Raw genomic sequence first — 23,020 nt, 5'->3', positions numbered from 1 at the left:
GGCTGACTACAGACCTGTACTGAAGATGGCAATGATCCAGCTGCCTTTCTGCACTGGCCCTCACTCGCCCACAGGGATCCCAGCTGCCCTCCCCCACTGCCCTTTCCTCATCCATAGGGGCTCCAGCCTCTTTCCCTAAACTGCAGGAGACAGACTGCTCATATGTCCATAGAAGCCATTGACTAGATGCAAGTCACCCCTCATGGCTGTCCAACAAAATGCTCCATGCAGATATGGGAGGTCTCATTCCTCTCTGAGGCAATGTTCTCAACCCCCAAAACTTTGCATGTGTGGCATACAAGGTTTTTCTTTTGTATGCAGTCATCAGATCATCTATCTACCAAACTCAGCCCAGTAGAACCATCACGCCCAGCCCTTTGGAGGGACTGAACATCTATGACCCCTCCCTACACTTCATCAAACAAAGCACAGGAATGGGGTTGGAGGCGAGGACAAAGGGCAAGCCTGGCACTCCCTTATCCGGTGGCGGGATCCAAGTTTGGAACTTCCTGATCCTAGGTGCTGTATTGAGTGTTGTTCATTGGTTTATGGATAGCCTGGGCAGCAGTGGAGCAGTCATGGAGCTGCTGACTGGGACTGGCCTGTGGCCTGTGGCCCTGTTCACAGTCATCTTCATATTACTGGTGGACCTGATGCACCGGCGACAGCGCTGGACTTCCTGCTACCCACCGGGCCCTGTGCCATGGCCTGTGCTGGGTAACCTGCTGCAGGTGGACCCAAATAACATGCCATACAGCTTATACAAGGTGAGTGACTTAGTGGTGTATGGGACCTGAAGTTATGCTGTCCATAGTGGGGGTTGAAACAGGTCAGAAAGGGATCTGGTCCCCATGAAGGGACAAGCTTAGAAATGTTTTGGTGGCAGCCACTGGGACTTTCTATGGCAAAAGTTATGGGGGTCAAAGTCCTGGAGGTGAATCAGAATGAACAGGGAAAGAATGAAGCAGGATGAAGCCGGTGAGCAGGGTTCAGTCTGGTTGGACAGGACAGCAGCCATAGAGTTCCCAAATTCCTTATGATCCTTTCAAAGCCGAGGTCTTTCATAGTGCAAGGTTTAGTGTAGCATACTAGTAGTCAGGACTCTAAGTGGAGAGAGGTTGAGGCTGCCTGAATCTCTTGATGCTGTGTTCTCTGGTCTTTCTGCACATCTCAAGGAACCAGAGTTTAATTCATGTATGTTGATATGCTAAGGGACCCCACAACAGTTTTCTGACTGTGACAAGGTCACAGCTGCAGTGTCACATCTGTGATTCCTCTGCTGAACTTAAAAAATAAGACATCACAGTGGTGGGAATCCTCAGGCTGGGGATGGAGGTCAGTGAAGGACATTTTTCCCAGGATACATAAGGACCAGTGTTTAATAACAAGCAAGACAAACAGACAGACAGACACACACACACACACACACACACACACACACTCACACACACATGCATGTACACATGCATGCACACATGCACACAAACATTCATGCACATGCATGTGTATACACACCAACATGTTCACATACATGTGCACATACTTGCATGTGTATACACACAAACATGCTTACACACACATATTCTGGAACCTGTATGTGCACACTCAACACCTTGCCTGGTTACATGATCTCTGGAGACCTCCCCTTCCTATGCTCTCTGTCTCTCTACTTCAGCTTCAAAACCGCTATGGTGCTGTGTTCAGCCTGCAGATGGCCTGGAAGCCCATGGTCGTGGTCAATGGACTGAAGGCAGTGCGGGAAGTGCTGGTGACCTGTGGGGAGGACACCGCTGACCGCCCTGAAATGCCCATCTTTCAACACCTTGGCTATGGACAAAAGGCTAAAGGCAAAATGCAGTGTCGGGGCAGAGATGGGATCAGAGTCAGTTTGGGAGACAGTGAGAGGAGGCAGGTCAGGACATGATGTAGGTGGTTATGAACTTAAGAAATCCAAAAACAAAGTCACTGAAATCCATTGTGGATCACTCTTAGCATGCTGGAGGCAGGTAGAGATGTGTTTGGGGAAGGGTGAGGTTAGGGGTAATACTGATCCCAGAGGAAAAGAGAAATGAAGGGGGGAGAGGGCAGCACACCCAGGTGTCCTTGGTTACACACAGATGTGTCTGCAGGTGTGGTCCTTGCACCTTATGGGCCCGAGTGGCGAGAGCAGAGGAGATTCACTGTGTCCACCCTTCGCAACTTCGGCCTGGGCAAGAAATCGCTGGAGCAATGGGTGACAGAAGAGGCTGGCCACCTCTGTGATGCCTTCACGGCCAAGGATGGTGGGTGGTGGGTGTGGACAGCAAGTGGGGACAGGGAGGTGGGAATAATATCCTGACTTTTCCTTGCATCTCCACTCCCAGGGAGTCCCCTCAATCCTTACCCTCTCCTGAACAAAGCCGTGTGCAATGTGATTGCCTCTCTCATTTATGCCCGTCGCTTCGAGTATGAAGACCCTGACTTCATCGAGATGCTAAAAGTATTGAAAGAAAACATGGGAGAGAATACTGGCTTGTTTCCTGAGGTAGGAGGCTCAAGGGAAGCCTGCAGAGCCACTTCTGTGTTGTCCGTCTTCCCAGAGTAGGCTGTAGACAGGGTTTCAGAATGAGACATTAGAAATATCAACCACAGGAACAGAAGCCTGTTGCTTGACAAGCCTGTAGCAATGGAGTGGAGAAGTGGACCAAGGTCAGGGCTCCTAGAAGCTGAAAACCTGAGCCTCTGCCCACAGGAATGCCACCAACCGCCTATGAGCTTTCTACCGAGGTGCTGCTAGGAGCAGAAGACAGGAACTAAGGAGGAGAGAGGTGATGGGTGGGAACAAATAGGGCCTGTGTCCATCATGGAAGAGGCTGGAAACTAAGACTGGCTGAGACCAACATTAAGCCCACATACCCAGGAGACAGAAAGGTGATCAAAGGGTAAAGGAGCTGGCCAGGGAAGCACGGTGCTTGAGTTTCATTCCTGGAAGTCACGTAGTAAGGTGAGAACTGACTCTGTATGGTTTTCCCGGACCTCAACATCTTGACTGTGGCAACAGCACTCCCCACATCATGTGCACATGAACACACATTGGAATAATAATGAAGATTATTGGAAATCTTATTTACTCAACTAATTAAAGGCCACAGGAAAGCCTAGAACGTTCTATGGCTATTACAGGTTCTGAACACGTTCCCAATTCTCCTGCGCATCCCAGGGTTGGCTGACAAAGTCTTCTCTGGGCAAAAGGCATTTTTCACCATAGTGGATAAGCTGGTGACTGAGCACAAGAGGACCTGGGACCCTGACCAGCCACCTCGAGACCTGACTGAAGCCTTTCTGGCTGAGATGGAGAAGGTGAGACTACGGGATCTGGTGTCCATTGAACTGTGACTAACCCAGTGACACCGATGTGTAACCACCTGGAGTTATCAGGAGGGTTTTATGGGGCGATCCAGTCTCTACACTGAGTCTGCTGTCCTGCTGTGTCCTAGGCAAAGGGGAACCCCGAGAGTACCTTCAATGATGCAAATCTACAACTGGTTGTCCATGACCTGTTTGGTGCAGGGATTGTGACCACTTCAATCACTCTGACCTGGGCCCTGCTGCTCATGATCCTGCATCCAGATGTTCAGCGTAAGCCTGGCTGGGGCTGGGAAAAAGGGAGGATAGAGGCACACACCTTAAGCCTACTTGGGACTTGTGTGGCTCCCAGTTCTGGTTTAACCCAGACTCCAGTAAGGGTGATGGCTACCTTTCTTCCATGGACCCAGCCCTTATCATTAGAGGTCATGGAGGGACAAGGGCACTCCATCTGGTGTTCCTTTTCTAAGGGGATAATGTCCTTCCAGTCCGAGTACAACAGGAAATCGATGAAGTCATAGGACAGGTGCGGAGACCAGAGATGGCAGACCAGGCCCACATGCCCTACACCAATGCAGTCATTCATGAGGTGCAGCGCTTCGCAGACATTGTCCCAATGAACTTGCCACACAAAACTTCTCATGACATTGAAGTACAGGGCTTCCTTATCCCTAAGGTAGGCCTGGGACCCTCCAATGACCCTGTCTAGTCAGTGTTGCCAGCTAGCTGGTGGCCTGAGCTGTCCACTCTTGAAGTACTGGAATTTAGGCAGCCCAATTGTCAACTCCACAGAACCAGCTTCCCCTGGGTAAGTATGGGAAGACAAACAGTAGTAAGAACTATATACTGGAATCCCCAGCTAGAAAGTCAGGCAAGGTAAAAGTTGAGTGGCTGTATTTATAGCCACTACCTATAAATACAGGTGACAGCATGTGTACATCTGTCAATTGTCACTTATCCCTGTCATAGTATTAATGAGTGCTGAGAAGCCTCTAGTGCTGGGATTACCTGAAGCGATCTAGTGTGTGTGGTAGAGGCTGTGCCTGTGAAATTGGTGACAAGGGTCTAGTAAGCCTCACCCTTTCTGTGTTCACACCATTGCCTCCTGCCAGGGTACAACCCTCTTTCCCAACCTGTCCTCCGTGCTGAAGGATGAGACTGTCTGGGAGAAGCCCCTCCGCTTCCATCCTGAACACTTCCTGGATGCCCAGGGCCACTTTGTGAAGCATGAGGCCTTCATGCCTTTCTCTGCAGGTACCTGGGGAGGCCTGGCTTCCCTTCCTCTTCCCAGAATGCTTTGAATTATGAAGCCAGGCCCCTGGCTCACTGAACCCTCTCCCACCCACAGGCCGCCGAGCATGCCTGGGGGAGCCCCTGGCCCGCATGGAACTCTTCCTCTTCTTCACCTGCCTCCTGCAGCGCTTTAGTTTCTCGGTGCCCGCTGGGCAGCCCAGGCCCAGTGACCTTGGTGTCTTTACATTTCTGGTTTGCCCCTCCCCCTACGAGCTCTGTGCATTCACACGTTAGCAGGAAACAAATCCTAGTCCCCACCCTAGCTTAGAGTCATACACGTAATAAACCAGTTTTGTGGCTGCCATTTCTTTTCTTATTCAAAATCTCATCCCTGTCTATTTTCTGTCCTCAGAGTACAGTCCTCATTCACACTCTAGCCTCCTCCTGACCCTTCATTAATGGACAACTTGAGTGTTAAGAGAAAAGGGGTAACCTCAGCCTAGTGCAGAGGCACAGCCTCCTGTTTCAGCATTTGAGAATCTGAGACTAGACAGTGGCAAGTTGGGGGCTAGCCGGGGCTCTAAAGCATGGTTTCAGACTTCTGGAGAACACATAATGAGGGGATACTGCTTCATGAACACAAACAAAGGCAGGGAGGAAAAAGGAAAACAACTAAGTAAGCAAGAACAGACCACAGAGGAGAAAGAGAGAAAGGGGGTCAGAGAGAAATAAAAGGACAGAAGGGACTGATGTTCAGGACTGACAGCTGACCATGTGGCACCCAGGAAGGCCAATCAGTGGTGATGAGGTTGGTGACAAACTGCAGGCAGAAGTCACTTCTCCATGGATCTCAGGGACAGATATAACACCTTGACTCAGAGTCAGCACTGGTCCTGTCTGGATATATGATATGGCGGTCCCCAAGACCCTGTTGTACTAGGAGAGGGAAGGCTCCCAAGGACAGGAACACTTCTGTCCTCACAGTGGTGACCACAGAGAATGACAGAGAAGAAAAGGAGCAGCAGGCAAAGTGACAACAGAACTCAGGGAGACTGGCACACTCCCAGCTGTCTGTCAGATGTGTCAGAGGGTGGGACTCCCAGTCACCACTGTGACTCAGGCTGAGGACACTGCTCACAGGGAACCTCAGTGAGCCTCACTGACCAGGGTCTTGGTGGGTGCCAGAGAGATGGAGCACCCACATGGCTGACCTGTCCCCACACTCTCCAAGTCAGACTCAAGTGACCAGGGACCCCTTGCGTAAACCCTGTTAGAGGTATAAATGGTGCCACATGGCCCTCATCCCCAGCTGTGCAGAGACACTTCTGTCAGCATGTCCCAGGTTCTCAGGCAAGGTCTCCCTCTTCCTGACAGGACTCAAGCGCTTCTCTTGGAATGTGCAGGACAGAACTCCTTAACCTGCGGTTGCTCTTCAGCCCTGCCCACACTCCTTGCAGTTCCAGGCAGATTGCTGCGTTTGTCTGAGCACCTTTTCTGTCTTATTGTGGTCAGGCATCACTAATGTTCACAAGCAGTAACATGTATTTCTCATGGTGTTGGGGATTGGCCCCAAGGTCTTATGTATGCTCAGACAGAGCCCTCCAGTGCACCATACCCAAGGTATATGTGTATGTGTGATCATGTGTGTCTTATGTGGGCACATACCTGTGGCATAGGTACATTTGTGTGTGTTCAAGTATGTGCTGTAAGTTTGTGTGCATTGGCATGTGGGTGTCCTATAAATCTGTACATGTGAACATATGTCTGTTTGTATGTGTGAATATGTGTGTGTATGTGTGAATATGTTTGTAGGTGTATTGTAAGTAACTGTATGATCAAGTGTCTTTCTGTGTATGAAAGTGTCTGAATGTACTTGTGTTGTGCATGTGTGTCTATCTCTTTCTCTGTTTCTACCTATAAGTATGTGTGTGTGTGTGTGTCTGTGTATCTCCATGTATCTGTGTGTATGTGTGTATATATGTGTCTACCTTTGAGTGTAACATTGTTCACATGTGTGTGTGCATGCATATGTGTGTGTGTGTGTATCAGTGCGTGCATGTGTGCGTGCGTGCGTGCGTGCGTGCACATGTGTGTGCTGATGCTCTGGCCTGCATTCCATGTGAGCACACAGAGGTCAATGTCAACTGTCTCCCAGTGTCCCCTTCACCTTTACTATGGAGAACATGGACCTCATCCTGTCGGGGAGACTGGCTCGCCAACGAGTTCCCAGGATGCACCAGTCCCTGCACCCACTGCTGTGGTTACTGTCACACAACACCAAGACCAGGTGCGCATAGGCACCAGGTTCTGAACTCAGGTCTTTGTGCCTCCACAGCAAGCCCTCTACCCCCTGAACCATCTCTGCAGCCACCTCCTTGCAGTCCCCTGGGTGTGGTGACAAAAGCAGCAATTCTGGAGCACATGACATGTCTCAGCACTGTCCTTATTTAGATTGACTGTTTCTTTGGAGGTTTTCCTCCTTCCCGTTTTCTGCATGATTTGATCTACTCTACTGCTTTCCAGACCTGCTCTACAATCTCACACCCCATCAATAGAATCAGGAAGGCACAGGCCCTACAGCCCTGACCAACACCCACATTACAGATGTCACAACATTTCTAGCTTCTAGGGTCCCCAGTCCATTCTGGGATGCTATGGTTACTGAAGGTCACAGACCTATGGGCTGTGCTGTCTCTCAGTAGCCACAGGAGGGCAGCAAAGATAGTCCTGGCGCAAAGGAGGAAGCTGCAGGGTTTGAGGATCCCTCCCACTTCTACTGTCTGGCCCCACCCTGGCATCTGATTGACCCTGAATGGTGAAAGAAGCCATCCTGTGCCTGTCTACAGGGCTGAAACCCAAAAAAAACAGAGAGGTCTCTTTCAAATCCTGGCCTTCAAAGTTCTGTAAACAAATGCTTTATCCTTGAGCTACATAATTGAGGCAACCAGCTGTGGGGCTTTTTCTCCACTTTCTGTTGTTTGAGAACATTGTTGCCAATTTCCACAAGCTTGTCCTGTGCCCATTTCACTACTGAATTCTAGTTATTGTATACGTGGGGGAGGGGGGTTCCTTGTTATTTATTTGGTTGGTTTGGTTTAGTTTCTTGAGACAGAAGTTTTTTGTGTAGCCATGGCTATCTTAGAACTTACTCTGTAGGCCAAGCTGACCTCGAACTCAGAGATCTACCAGCCTCTGCCTCTCAAACACTGAAATTAAAGGCATATACCACCACTGCCTGGCTAAAAAAAGTTTTTACATGTCATATATTTTGACTATTTTTTTTTCCGCTTGCCCAACTCCTCCCAGATCACCAGCCAAGGGTTCCTCATTTTTAACGTTCTTGTTAACTGCTGTCTCTGTATGTGACAGTCCTGTCAACTGGACACAAGCTATCTTCCCTTGAGAAGAGAGAGCCTACATTGAGAAGACGCTCCCAGCAGACTGGACTGTAGTGCATTTTCTTGATTGGTGGGTACTGTGGAAGGACTCATCATACTGGGGTGCTGCCACCCCAGGGCAGGTAGTCCTGAACGATAAAAGAAAGAAGGCTAACAAGCCAGTCAGCAGCACTCCACCATGGTCTCTTCATCAGTTCCTGCCTTGGTTCCCATCCCCAACTGCCCTAAATGAGGGCATTGTAATCTCAAGGGTGATACAAACCCTTCCCTCCCACCGTTGTGTTGGATCACAGCAATAGAAGCCCAAGGATGGCAGTCTGGATCTACTCCAGTTGCTTCTTCCTCAGATAGTTCTGTATATAAGTTTTTGAGGTGCTGTGTGTTGAACCCAGGGTTTGGAGCAAACTTGTCACAGCCCTAAACCTTTTGGATGGGTTGGAGAGATGATGGTATATTTCATTGTTATAGTATTTTGCATAACGTTTTATTTCTGTTTGCCTCACATTTTTCCATTTTTTAGCATTTAGACTCTTTGGTTGTTTGAGAACATTGTTGCTAATTTCCACAAGCTTGTCCTGTGCCCATTTCACTACTGAACTCTGGATTTATAGCCTCATTCCACAGCAGCAGGAAAGGTCCTGCTCCTCAGACAGAATCTCTCTATACAGCCCAGGCTGGCCTGGAACTTCCTACTTATAACAGGCTGGCCTTGAACTCAGAGATACATCTACTGTTTGTGCCATCATGGCACCACCAAATCCATAGCCACCACCAAAAGGACTGCTGAGTGGCCTTCCCCTGACACTGACTCCTCTCATGGCTCCATAATTTGATTGTTCTTTTTCTTTAATGAATTACTTATTCATTTTATATATTAAGTATGAGTACTCTGTAGCTGTCTTCAGCCATACACCAGTAGAGGACATTGAAGTGTTAGATCGTTTCTGTACTCTCCCCCCCCCACCCTAGGCTTTCACCTCAGCAAGCATGGAGGCATGCACAAGCCATGCAGCTTGCTTGCCTGAGTTTTCCCCTCAGAAGTTCAACTCTCCCCAGGCACACAAGAGGCTTGCTTGCCTATGCATTTGGCTTTCCCCAATCACTGCCCCCTGCAGCAAACTCAGGGAGTCCCCTTCCCCTCTCTCCTTCCCCTTAACTCCTCTGAGAAGACTCAAGAGTGCCACAGGTGCCAGCTCCAGTAAGACAAATAGCAAAAACTCAGCTCCAGTGGCACCTAGACCAGCACTCTCCCAGATAACCAGGTGCAGCTGCTGTCTGTCCTTGGGGCAGAGAGATTAGAGTCCCATGCTTAAATCATAGAAAAAAAGACAATTAGAGGCCACAGACAGTTATGGCCAGCCATAAAACTAGTACCTGGTAGCCCCACAAAAGATAACTTCTAGGTCAGAAGAATCCCTCTTTCAGCATCATGGTTTCTGCCCTGCCAAATGGTATTGTGGCTTGATTATGACTCACCTAACCCACCTTCCTTCCCGCTTCGCCCTGAACAATCAAAGCATTCCTAACTATTCTTACTATTCTGTGTATAAAGTGCCTGACACCCATGCTCAGGGTTGCACTCCTGGCCTATCTTTTGGAATGGTTTGCAAACTGGGTCAAGACTCGAAATAAAGAGACTCTTATGTTACATTACAGCAGACTCTGTAGATTTCTTGAGCTCTCCTGGGTTTCCTGCAGAATCCAGGTATAACATTTGGGGGCTCGCCCGGGACTCCCCAGAGGATCTCGGGAACCTGCAGTCCTGAGAGTCTAAGGCGGGCAAGTGAGTGTGGTGTCAGTGCTTCTGTATTGTCTGTTGTTCACTGTTCTCATCTTTCTTGCCATATTTCGGCACTGGGAAAAAGCCTCAAGGTAAGGGGCATTTGCGACCAATAGTAGTTATGGCAGACATGCTTCTTGACTAGGGTCATGAGAGACAGATGGGCATCCCTGTTGTCTAAGAATTCAGGGTAGATGCAGTTCCTGCCCATTAGTTTGAAGTGTTAGAGGAAAGGCCTCAACATGGTTTGCAACTTTATCTGCCTTGGTTCCATTTTCCAAGGTGGGAGTCTGTGAGTCCTAGTGTTTAGATTTATTTTTGTTTCCAGTCAGGATGTGGCTACTGTAGATGTGTGGTTTTGTCAGTGGTGTTTCTGATAGTGCTTAGTCTTTTGCTATACTGGATGGTGACAGACAGACTCAATGTGGGAGTTTACCTCTTGCCCTCTTCTCTCCCATCCCCTTAACATTGTCTTGGCTCATTTCAAGAAATCGAAGACCAGAGCTCACAATCTCTCAGTGTGTGTGATCAAGAAGAAGATGTACACATCTTGCAGCAAGGAGTGGCCCACTTTCAGACTGGGATGGCCAGCAGAAGGAACTTTCTACATTGCCACGTGATAGTGGGGGAGAATAAAGTATTCCAGAAAGTGCAGGGACATCATGATCTGGAAAGATTTGGTTGTCACCCAACCATCCTGAGTGAGATCCTTCCTGTTACCCCTGACTAATGCTATTTCATCCCCAGAAACCACTGTGCTCTGGTGGCAAAAGAACAAAAGTGGGGAGATTCTAAGTCCTCAAATCCTCTCTATCTTATCCTACAGGACAGTATGCCAGAGGAGATCATATTCCTACTGCCACCAAATACTCAGACACCAGATCTGACTGAGGCAGGCAGCCCCTACATTGGCCAGCCTACCACCACGAGAGCATTTGCCTGCACTCCAGCAGGCAGGGCCGAGCCAGGGGACCTGGCTGGCACTCCTGCAGGCAGGGCCAAACCAAGCATCCTTGGTGGCTTGTCCCCCACAGAGGTACCCCCTACTAGAGTTCCTGCCTGCTCCCAGGAATTCCACACCTGTGATTCCATCCATGCCTTGGCTGGTGGGAGTAGGGCAGGCACCTCTGCCGGCCCCACTTCCACCTGCATCTGCAGAACCTGAACAGGTGTCCCCACCCTAAGGCATTCCTCCAGCAGAGCCAGTAGTCCCCGCACCAGCTTTACTCTCACCTATATATTCACCAGACAGAGTGCCCCAGGTTCCAGTAGTATCTACATCAGAGATAGAGGGAGGCCCAGCTCAGGGGACCAGAAGCAGGTGTGCTGCGGCACCACCCCATACCATGGCACAAGAGTCACATTCTACCATTCTACCCCTTAGAGCAACAGGGAAAATTGATGAGCAGGTGAACCAACCACACCATTATTGGCCCTTTGCCACAGCAGATAGCTCTACAATTGTAGAAGAGTACATGCTAAGTTCTCTGACAACTTTAAAGAGCTTATTGGTCTGTTAGACATTATTCCTTTTACACATCAGCCCACTTGAGATGATTGTCAGCAATTGTTGCAGATTCTCTTTACCAGAAAAGAGAGGGAACACATCATCCCAGAGGCCCAGAAGAACATCCCAGAATCCAGCAGATATTGATGAAGGATTCCCCCTCAGGAGACCAGCTTGGGACTATAACACCAGGACAGGTAGGGAGCGTCTTCAAGTCTATTGCCAGTCTCTGATGTCAGGCCTCAGGGCTGCCACTAAGCAACCCATAAATTTGGCTAAAGTTTATGATGTCAAGCAGAAAGATAATGAGAACCCTGCAGAGTTCATCAAGAGGATTGTGGATGCTTTCTGTTGTTATACACACTTAGATCCTGAGGACATGGCAAACTCTAACACAGTGGCATTGGCATTTATAAACCAGTCAGCACCAGACATTAGATGGAAACTACAAAATCTAGAACGATGAGGAGAAAATCCAATGACAGATTTAGCAGGAGTGGCAGAGAAAGTGTACCACATCAGAGAAACTAAAGATGAAAAGGAGACTAAGACAAGGAAGATGTTCAGCAGAAATATAGCAAAGATCATATTAGCCAATGGTAATTCAGACCCAAGGGAGGGGAGATGCCAGCTCCGGGACATCACAGAGGGGAGGGAACCAAAAGAAAGCTGCCAGTCAGAGTCCAGAGAAGGCTGTCGGCCAGCTATAGGTAAAAATCAGTGTGCCTACTGTAAAGAGGAGGGATATTGGGCCAGAGAGAGCCCCAAGAAAAAGCTCAAAAACAAAATCATGGTTACTGAGGAAGAGGAAGACTGAGAGAGTCAGGACTTGGATCCCCTACCTGAGCCCAGGGTAACCCTCAGAGTGGGGAGGGAATCCTCTGGACTTCTTGGTGGATACTGGAGCTCAACATTCAGTGCTTGTGGAGGCTGAAGGGCCATTGTCTAAGGAGTCCTGGGTCCAGGGAGCCACAGGCGCCAAACAATACTCATGTACTACCAAAAGCATGGTAGATTTGAGGACTGGATGTGTGTCCCATTCTTCTACAGTAATCCCTCAATGCTCATACCCCTTGATGGGGAGAGATTTACCAGCCAAAATGAGAGCCCAAATTCATTTTGAACCTGGGAAATTTCAGCTGACAGACCAGAACAGAAACCCAATCCAGGTGCTGACACTTGACCTGGCCTCTGAGACTGAGTATAGATGATGCGAACTGCAGGCCAGCCCTGAACAAGACCTGGATGCCTGGCTTGCAGAATTTCCCCAGGCATGGATACAGACTTGGGGCATGGGACTGACAAACCACCCAACCTTCTGTGTTCATAGAGCTCAAGCCAGGAGCAGATCCAATATCCCATGCCGCAGGAGACACAGAAGGGGTTCATTCCCCATATCCAGAAACTGTTGGCTGTGGGAGTCCTTAGGCCATGCTAGTCAGCTTAGAACACACCATTATTGCCTTGAAAAAGCCAAAGTTCAATGATTACTGCCCCATACAAGATCTATGGGAAGTTAACTGCAGAGTGATGGACATACACCCAACAGTCCCTAACCCTTACACCCTGTTGAGCTCTCTACCTCCAGATCAGAAATGGTATTTTGTTCTGGATCTAAAGGATGCATTCTTCAGCTTACCTTTGGCTCCAAAAGCCAGAAATACTTTGTCTTTGAGTGGCATGATCCTGACGGAGGCATCAATGGGAAACTCCCCTGGACCTGCCTGCCTGAAGGCTACAAGAACTCACCCACTACTTTTGATGAAGTCCGGCATGAGGACATGGGTGAGTAAAGAGGTAATAATCCAGATATAACTCTTGTTCAATATGTAGATGACCTTCTTCTTGCAGCAGAAACTAAAGAAGGATACAAGAAAGGGACTCAGAATCTCCTATAGGCCCTCGGGGACATGGGATATCGGGCGTCTGCCAAGAAGGCACAGCTCTGTAATACTGAGCTTTCCTATTTTGGCTACATTCTGAAGGAGGGCCAATGATGGCTTTCTACAGCAAGAAAAGAGACTGTTCTCAGCATACCCATACCTTAGAGCCCAAGACAGGTAAGAGAGTTCTTGGGGTCCGAAGGCTTTTGCAGAAAATGGATTCCAGGTTTCACTGAGATAGCCAAACCCATATATAAGGCTACCAGAGAGCCCAAAGACTTTGCCTAGACTTAGGATCATCAAAAGGCCTTTGATAAAATAAAACAGGCCCTACTGTCAGCCCCTACCTTGGGGCTACCAGACATCACAAAACCATTCCTCTTGTGTGTTGATGAACACAAAGGAATAGCTAAAGGAGTCCTGACTCAAACTTTGGGACTACGGAAATTGTAGCCTGTCAAAGATATTGGACCTGGTGGCAGCGGGTGGTCACCTTGCCTGCACATCATTGCAGCTATAGCATTACTGGTTAAGGATGCAGACAAATTAACTTTGGGACAAAATTTAACTGTAACTACCCCCCATGAACTCAAACAGCCACCCGGCAGGTGGCTCAATTATGCCCACATGACTCACTATCACCAAATTTACTAATTAATCCTGGCCAAGTTACTTTCCAGATGCCTGTTTCCTTAAATCCTGTGACCCTTCTCCCTGACCCTGATCTAGACCAACTGTTCCACCAGTGCAGTGAACTCCTAGCACAAGCACACAGCACTCAACCAGACCTAAAGGATTTGTCCCTGCCGGGAGTAGAGCAGACCTGGTTTACAGATGGAAGCAGTTTCATTCAGGCCAGGCAGAAGAAAGCAGGGCAGCAATGACCATGGAAATGGAGGTGATTTGGGACAAGTCTCCCTACCTCCAGGTACCTTAGCTCAAAGGGCTTAACTGATAGCACTATCCCAGGCCCTTATCATGGGAAAAGGCCTGGCCATCAACATCTACACGGACAGCCGGTAAGCATTTACAACCACTCACATACATGGAGCTATATACCAAGAAAGAGACCTCCTAACTGCAGAAGGAAGAACTATCAAAAACAAAGATGAAATTCTACAATTACTTGAAGCCCTCTGGCTGCCTGAGAGAGTGGCGATCATATACTGCCCAGGCCATAACAGCAATGGCTAATAACAATAACAGCCTTGGCTAGAGGAAACAACTTAGCTGCCAGAGCTGCCAGAGAGGTGGACTTAGAGGAAACAGCCACCTTCATGTCAGCTGCCACCCTACCAGAACTACCTTATCCCAACTCACCCGAGTAGCCAATCTATACGGAAGGAGAGATCAAATGGGCCAAGGATCACCCCATCCTCAGAGGGTGCTCAGAGGGCTGGTGGCAGACGGTGAAGGTAAGCTAATATTACCCACCTCTCTGGCAAGATCTAGCCTCAGGAAAATCCACAGAGTAACCCATATAGAAGTGAGGTGAATGGCAGATGCAGTGAGACAATCTAAAGTGACTTTCAGAGACATGAATAACACTGTCGAGAACATAGTGTCAAGCTACAAAGCTTGTCAATTGACCAACACCCACGACACTGCCAAACATCCAGGCTCTCATCTGTGAGATAAGAGGCCAGGAGCCTACTGGGAAGTTGATTTTACAGAGATCATGAGAAAGTATGGCTACAGGCACTTATTGGTGTTCATGGATTCTTTCTCAGGATAGACAGAAGTCTTTCCAATGAAGACAGAGACTGCAAAGGTAGTAGCTAAGAAGTTTCTGGAAGATATCCTACCCAGGAATGGATTCCATTATATGATAGGGTTAGACAATGGACCAGCATTCGTGTCCAAGGTGAGTCAGGATGTAGCAAAGTACATTGGACAAATTGGAAATTACATTGTGTGTACAGACCCCAAAGTTCAGGGCAGGTAGAACGAATAAATCGGACACTGCAGGAGGCCTTGACTAAATTAGCCTTAGAGACTGGCAGAGTCTGGGTGACACTCCTCCCCTTTGCCCTGTATTGGGTGAGGAACTCCCCTTACCAGTTAGGATTAACCCCCTTTGAAATCATGTATGGTATTCTTGCTCCTCTTGTGCCTAATCTTCAGTCAGCTGCTGCTGCAGAATTAAAAGATGATGAGTTAATAACTAGGGTCAGAGCAACCCAATGGGCTCACAAGCAGGTTTGGCCTAAATCCTATGCCCTCTATGAAGCAGGCCTGGCTCCAGAACCCCACAAATTTCGACCAGGAGACTGGATCTACGGGAAGAGATTTCTCCAGAATTCGTTGGAGTCTCACTGGAAGTGATCATACATTGTTATATTGACCACACCAATGGCTTTAGAAGTGGATGGGATCACTGCCTGGGTGCACTGCACTCACATGAGACTAGCTAACCCTCTTTCCACAGAAGGTCTCCAGACTTCACAACGGCCACTGGCATAGAAAGTTCAAAACTATACCAATCCTCTCAAGCTAAAATTAACCCAGTCATGAACCTGCTGTTTCTACTGACTGAGTACACTGCTATCCCCAAGCTCACATCTCCACTCAGAAGTCAGAAATGTGCACCAGCCTTATGGCCTGTCTTAGTGGAGAATCTTGAGACTGGTTACCATGTCCAATTGGTTGATACTAAAAAGCTACTCGAAATCCCCTGGTTTCCAGATTTAACCTTTGATCTGTGCTGACTGGCTTATAACTCATGGCCTGACATCGAACAGATTTTGCAGCACTTATACCCACCATGTCAGTGGAGAACCTTTTATATATGTCCCAGGGAGAAAAAGACTTTTGCATGTGGGGATCCAGAACAATTCTACTGTGCATCCTGGGGATGTGAGACATCAGTTACAGGGATAAAAGCATGGGGAATGTCGAGAGAAGACCTCATCATGGTCGCCCAGAAGGGTGGGTGAGTCTGAGGTCAGACTGAGATTCACAGATAAAGGGAAACAAGCAAAGGGGTGGGAAACTGGGAAGACTTGGGGCCTTTGACTCCATGTCATCGCAGGGAGTAGTCCCGGACTCCTTTTTACCATTAGACTCTTGGCAAAACCAGTTGTTAACCCCCTGCCAGTAGCTATAGGACCAAACCAGATCCTGACAGATCCTAAACTGATACCAGGAGGTCCTGCCCAGAAAAGACCTGCTCTGAATTTGGTCTTCAGACCAGCAACTACCATTCCCCTAGTTCCTCCCCAGTGGGGTTCCCCTTCCCTGGAGTCTTTCATGAATCATACAGAACCAGTAGACCCACTCTGGCCATTGATGTTAAAGACCTTCCAGATTCTAAATAGCCCCAGCCAGAGATGACTACCTCCTGCTGGTTAGTTTATAATGCCAGGCTTCCCCCTTTTTTATGAAGGTATCAGATTCATATCCAAGTTTGATGAGTCCAAGAAGGACACTGCATGCAGATGGTTCCAAAAAGACCCAGCCTTAACCCTGCCGACCATATTAAGGCAAGGCACCTGCCTGGGGAAAGTTCCCTTGTCACACCAGCACCTCTGCAATCAGATGACCCCCACTGTTCATTTTAAATGTGTTGTCCCCTCCCCCAACAAGAATGGTGGGCTAGTTCAACAGGTTTAACCCCATGTGTGCATGGAGAGGTCCTTAATTCCCCTACCATAAAAGAGTTCTGTATTATTCTGGTCTAGTTGGTACCACGCATAACCTATTATTTGGAAGAGATAATACTAAAAACCAGATGGGATATGTGGGAGGAGACCTCATGAGACAAAAGAGGGAACCTATTTCTCTAACTTTGGCTATGATCCTGGGGTGGGGGCAGGGCTAGCTGGGGCAGGCACCAGAATAGCTGCCCTAACTCACTGCAGGAGAAGAACTGTAACAGCCTGAAAGTAGACATAGATCAAGACATCTAATGCCTGGAAAGATCCATTTCTGCAATCACAGGGCCCCTGGTTATTCTCTTGCTGCTGCTCACTTTCAGGCCATGCATAATTAATAAGCTTTTACAGTTTATAAAACAGAGATTGAGAGCTCTTCAAGTAATGCTAATAAAACCCAAAACCAACTTGCCAGCACAGATGATCCATATATTAGAGTCCATGTTTGGCCTCTAAAGTCACCAGTAGAAGTGGGAGATAAAGTGCTTGGCAGCTCATTTCTGCACCCCTTCCCTGCCCTTCACCATCCTAGGCTTTCTCCTTAGCAGACAAGCAGCTTACTTGCCTATGCATTTGGCTTTCCCCAATCACTGGCCCCTGCAGCAAACTCAAGGAGTCCCCTTCCCCTCTCTCCTTCCCCCTAGCTGCTCTGAGAGGACTCAAGAGAGCCACAGGTGCCAGCTCCAGTAAGACAAACAGCAAAACTCCCCAGCTCCAGTGACACCTAAATCAGCCCTCTCCCAGATAACCAGGTGCAGCTGTTGTCTGTCCTTGGGGCAGAGAGATTAGAGTCCCATGCTTAAATCATAGAAAAAAGGCAATTAGAGGCCACAGACAGTTATGGCCAGCCATAAAACTAGTACCTGATAGCCCCACAAAAGATAACCTCTAGGTCAGAAGAATCCCTCTTTCAGTACCACAGTTTCCACCCTGCCAAATGGTATTGTGGCTTGATTATGACTCACCTAACCCACCTTCCCTCCCCCTTCTCCCTGAACATTCAAAGAATTCCTAACTATTCTGACTATTCTGTATATAAAGTGCCTGATACCCACGCTCGGGGTCGCACTTCTGGCTTACCTTGTGGGCGGTCTGCAAACAGGGTTGAGATTCTGAAATAGACTCTTATGTTACATTACAGAGGACTCTGCAGTTCTTGAGCTCTCATGGGTTACCTGCGGAATTGGGGCATAACAACATCAGATCCCAAAACAGATGGTTTACTGTCCAGTGAGCAGGAGGTTCGACAGTTTCCTGGTGGGGACACCTCTCATGATTCAGCTATGTGTCCTTCAGCCTTGTTGTGTTCCACCACACATGCTGGCATCCACCTCCACACAAGAGGAAGTCACAATACCAAACCCCATGGAAGCCTTTTTGGGAAGGTCTCTCATCACCCGAACCATGCCTCAAAATGTTCTCCTCAATGAATATGAGGAGCATTAAATCTCTAAAATGCAGATCAATTGCTGTGGACGGCTGTGATCGTGGCTCTCCAGTTGTAAAGCGACACTTGTCTCTTCCTGGTAAGTCAATCTGAGACTTGATGTTCAGATGCTAGACCTTCCATCCCATTCCTTGCATTTCTTTCTTGTAACTATTTTCTTATTATTTACTATGGAGGTTAAGTCAAAATATTCACAATTCCTGCATTTTTGCTACTTACTGAAAGTACTGCACAATCATTGGTTCCATGGTTTGAGATTTCATAGGTACCAGCCCATGCTAATGGAACACATCCCGCTGTGACCTCACATCACGAGGTGTATCCAGGAATGAACCATAGCCAACCTCAGCCAGCCTTTGTCCAAACTAAACTTTCCCAAGGCTGCTCTCAAGAGTGCAATCACCCAATGAATCACATCCCACTTCCCAGGATGCTTACGGAAAGAAGGAAGACCTAGAAATGGCTCTGATACTTACTTCTGGACCTCATTTCAATGAAATGAGACAGATCAAAGGTAGGAAAGAGAAATAAAAAGTGTCCAGGACAGAGTCCAAAAGAGATGTGCCCAGGTTGCATGTAACCTCTTCTGGTGGAGTCCAAAGTACAGGGATCAAGAATCTGTTGACATGTGTGCAGGAAATTGCAAACCTGGGAAGACTGCTGCCCCAGTGCAGCAATGTTTGATGGTTAGGGACTCAGTTCCAGCTTCCTGTTGTGGACATGGTGCACCCGTGCTGCTTCCATGATTATGCAGATGCCACTCCCCCTCAAGGGGATCCCACTCACATGATCCTGGAAGACCACAGTGGTTACCACAGCTGAGAGGACATGGGCAGAGAATGAAAGGAACTGGACAGTGGCAGCAGGCACAGGAGGAGCAGAGCATACCATCCTCTCCCAAGAGCTGGACAGGAAGTCCATCACACCACACAGTGAGTGACATCCCTCAGCTGTCTGTGCACTTACCTCACAAGGGCTCACTTACCTGAGGCAGGAAAATTCAGGCTGAGTCAGTCCATCACCCAAAGGGGCCAGTACCCAGTTAGCACCACAGCTTCTCTTTGATAATGTCATGTCTGACAAGACAGGCAGAGATGAGAGGCCGGATGTGTTGTCCCAGCAGGTTAGTTATCAGGTTCCTGCTTCCTGTTACCCTGGAAGGGTCCTGCAGAAAACCAGGAGGAGCCCAACAGCCTGAGTCTGTTAGTATCCTGAGCAAGTTGCATTCCTAATCCCCTTTCTGACCATTATCCATGCTGGTATCCTGCCTCCCATGCAGGTCCCCTTTCAGACCAACTTGGGGCTTGAGAAAGACCCTTGTCTCTGCCTCAAGCTATGGTGCCATTCTATGGAATGGGGTTGAGCAGGGCCAAGAAGCATGGACAGAAAGAGGAAGAAGACATGGAGGGTTCAGACCAGCAATAAGCATGGAGTTACCCACGGGGTCCAGTGACACAGAGCTGGGCAGTGCAGGGGTGGCATCCACATCAGAGAGATCAGACGCATATCTAGTCCTTGCTGTGGGGCTGCACAATGTGGTCTCCATTCAGCCCCTGCCCAGCTTCTAGCACACTGAAAGTGCAGCAGAGAGAGCATGCCTGGATTCCACTGGGAAGTGTGAACCTTTGGTCTTTAGAGGTCTGGAATATCCAGCAAGGACAGGGACTGAGCCTTCAATGAATCTAGTGAATGGTGATCTGGCATATGCAGTTTGAGCACATGTGTGCTCAGCACACAAACAAAATTTCTGAGAAGGTTCAGGAATCTTCTTTCTGTTTTCCTCATAGCTGCAAACCCTGAACACAGGCTTCTGGCATGAGGAATTTGTGCATTACCTATCTCCAGGTGGAAGACTCTGGCCAGGTCAGACTGATCTACCAAGAAACAAGGGTGAATAAGAGACAGAAGCCAGAATGTGACACATCCCTGACCAATTTTATTGCCCACCCCTCACATTCTCAGATCATGTCTCAGCTTCCTCAGGATGGGTCTGAGAATTCAATTGTTGAATGGCATGATACCTGATCAATTGGATGATCATAGACCTGTACTGAAGATGGCACTTGTTCCAGATGCTTGCCCCACTGGCCCTCACTCACCCACATGGATTACAGCTTCCTTCTCCCACTGCCCTCCTTTGCCCATAGGGTCTCTAGACTTTTCCCTTAACTACAGGAGACAGCCTCCCACTGCTCACACACCCACAGAAGCCATTGACTAGATGACAGTCAGCTCTCCTGGTCAGCCAACAAAATGCATCATGAAGGTCTAGGATGTCACATTCCTCTCTGAGGCCATGAACTCAAGCCCCCATAGGGATATATGGGTATATATAGGCTGTGATATATAACTGGGCAATGGGCTAGGATCAGGGGCTTCCTGAAGTAAGGTTCCTGAATAAACTGTGTCGAGAAGAGTCTCCCGTGTCATCTCCCTTATTCGACAAGTGGTGGCCCATACAGGGACCTCAGAACTCATTGCAGTCAGGGAAGCTAGCTGGTAAGTTCCCGGGTAAGTGGGACAAGTGAAAGTTCTCAGGTTAAGAGACAATAAGGTTCCAGGTTTGGACTATAACTCATTATGGGTAACATGTCTTCTAGTAGATCTTTGCTTGCAGAGCTTAAGAGCCTGTTAGAAGTGAAAGGGTTAGAATTGAAAGAATCTACATTGCAGAAATTTATTTGGGCTGTGGATGAAGTTGCTCCCTGGTTCGCTGTCTCAGAACATTTGACTCTCCCTAGCTGGGATAAGTTGGGAAAGGATATAGATTTTGCTAGGGAGCAAGGAATTGTACGTCCAGGTATGCAATTGATATGGATTCATTCTTGCCTTGTAGATTGAGAAGGGGAGGAAGTGCAGCTCTTGAGCGAGTGAAAGAGGAGCGTTCAGTAAAGTCAGAGAAGGGTGACAGCTCTGATAGTTCTGAGGTGGAAAAGATAGTGGAGGAAATGGAGTCTGTGAAGCTGAAAGTCCAGCCCTTGGCCCCAGGACCACCTTTTCTTCCCCCATATGCTCCAGGGTTGTTTCCCTGTTTTTCAAGACCAGCAGGGAAACCGTCATCATGAGCCTTTAGATTGGAAGATCGCGCAGAGATTAGCAGAAGGGGTTTGTGCCTATGGCACTAGTGCTGCCTATGTTATTTCCATGCTTGAACACCTCCACCGATATTGCATGACCCCTCATGATTGGCAAAATTTGGCTCATACTTACCTTTCCCCTGGGCAATATCTGTACTGGAAGGTGATCTTCATTGAACATTCGGCTGAGCAAGCGGCTGTAAATGCAGCCAATGGCCAGCCTGCTTGGGGACAGGACATGCTTCTAGGACAGGGCCGCTTTGCCAATGCTCAGACTGGATAGCCCCTTCAAGTGTATGATCAAATTAATCAAATTGCCATGAGAGCTTGGAAAGCCCTTCCGAACAGAGAGGAAGTGGCAGGAAATCTAACTAAAGTCATTCAAGGACCAACTGAGCCTTTTGCTGATTTTGTGGCACAAATGGTTGAAGCGGCAAGCAGAATTTTTGGGGACGCTGATCAGGCCGTGCCATTAGTGAAACAATTGGTTTTTGAACAATGTACTAAAGAATGTAGACAAGCAATTAACCCATATAAGGGCAAAGGCCTAGAGGTATGGATGAAAATATACAGAGAGTTAGGAGGTCCCCTGACTAATGCTGGATTAGCTGCTGCTGTTATGCAAGTGTCCCACAAACAATCTGGAGGTAAGCAAGGGAGTTGCTTTAAATGCGGCCAACCTGGCCATCTAAAGCGGCAATGTCCCCAGATGCAAAATCAGGAAAGACTGTGGCCTAGAACGCCTGGTCTCTGTCCCAGATGTCGTAAGGGTAATCATTGGGCCAATGATTGTAGATCAGTGAAGGATATTTCAGGACAACCCTTGACAGCTAGATGTGGTGGAGCCAGAAAACGGGGCATGGGGCCCTCATCCTCAGGGCCCTCAAATATATGGGGTAATGTCAGAAACATGGCCTGATCTCCGGCCTCCAATGCAGTGGAAGCAGTTGGCCCGCCCAGGCGAGCAACCTCAGGAAGCGCAGGACTCAACCTCTGTTCTACCACCAGACTCATATTAACAACCAAAATGGGACCTCAATTAATTGGGACTGATTTTAAAGGGCCCTTGCCACCAAATACAGTAGGCTTACTAATAGGAAGAAGCTCAGTTACCATGAAAGGTTTAGTTATTCATCCTGGAGTGATTGATTCAGATTTTACAGGTACAGTCAAAATCATGGCTTCTTCCCCTAGAGGAGTGTTTGCAGTTTCACCCGGTGATAGGATAGCTCAATTGTTAATTCTGCCCAGTTGCCATGGACTCTTTCCTTCTCATAACAAACAAAGAGGAAATAAAGGGTTTGGCTCTTCAGGAGGTTCTGCAGTGTATTGCTCCTTGGAGCTGGAGGCTCGACCTTTGCTTTCCTTAGAAATTAATGGTAAAATCATACTTGGGCTTCTGGATACTGGAGCTGATAAAAGTATAATCAGTAAAAAAGACTGGCCAAAGAATTGGCCTTTGTAAGTATCAGATCAAACGTTAAGAGGCTTAGGATATGCACAAAAACCAGAAAGGAGTACACAAATTTTGAGGTGGAAAGATGAGGAAGGCCATGTTGGGGAGTTTCAACCATATGTTCTGGAAGTTCCTGTTTCCCTGTGGGGAAGAGACCTCTTGACTGAAATGGGATATGTACTCTCCAATGAGGGGTTGTATAGCTCACAATCACAACAAATGATGCAGAAGATGGGACATA

At 48.1% G+C, this 23,020-nt stretch overlaps 1 protein-coding gene across 2 annotated transcripts; it reads left to right on the top strand.

Moving 5' to 3' along the window:
- Positions 1-578: 578 nt before the first annotated feature.
- Positions 579-4,872, top strand: LOC127667321 (cytochrome P450 2D3). 2 transcript variants are annotated; one of them, XM_052160318.1, is made up of 9 exons: positions 579-767; positions 1,676-1,847; positions 2,130-2,282; positions 2,364-2,524; positions 3,163-3,339; positions 3,477-3,618; positions 3,834-4,021; positions 4,458-4,599; positions 4,694-4,872. In XM_052160318.1, the coding sequence occupies exons 1-9, from the start codon at positions 579-581 to the stop codon at positions 4,870-4,872; spliced, it is 1,503 nt and encodes a 500-aa protein (XP_052016278.1). The 2 variants fall into 2 exon arrangements, with proteins under 2 accessions (XP_052016278.1, XP_052016279.1); XM_052160319.1 differs by lacking the exon at positions 2,130-2,282.
- The last annotated feature ends 18,148 nt before the right edge of the window (positions 4,873-23,020 follow it).

Source organism: Apodemus sylvaticus, chromosome 17, assembly GCF_947179515.1.
Source record: "Apodemus sylvaticus chromosome 17, mApoSyl1.1, whole genome shotgun sequence".
Lineage (NCBI taxonomy): Eukaryota > Metazoa > Chordata > Mammalia > Rodentia > Muridae > Apodemus > Apodemus sylvaticus.
Note: the sequence above shows the minus strand (reverse complement) of the source record. Positions and strands in the feature narration are given on the sequence as shown.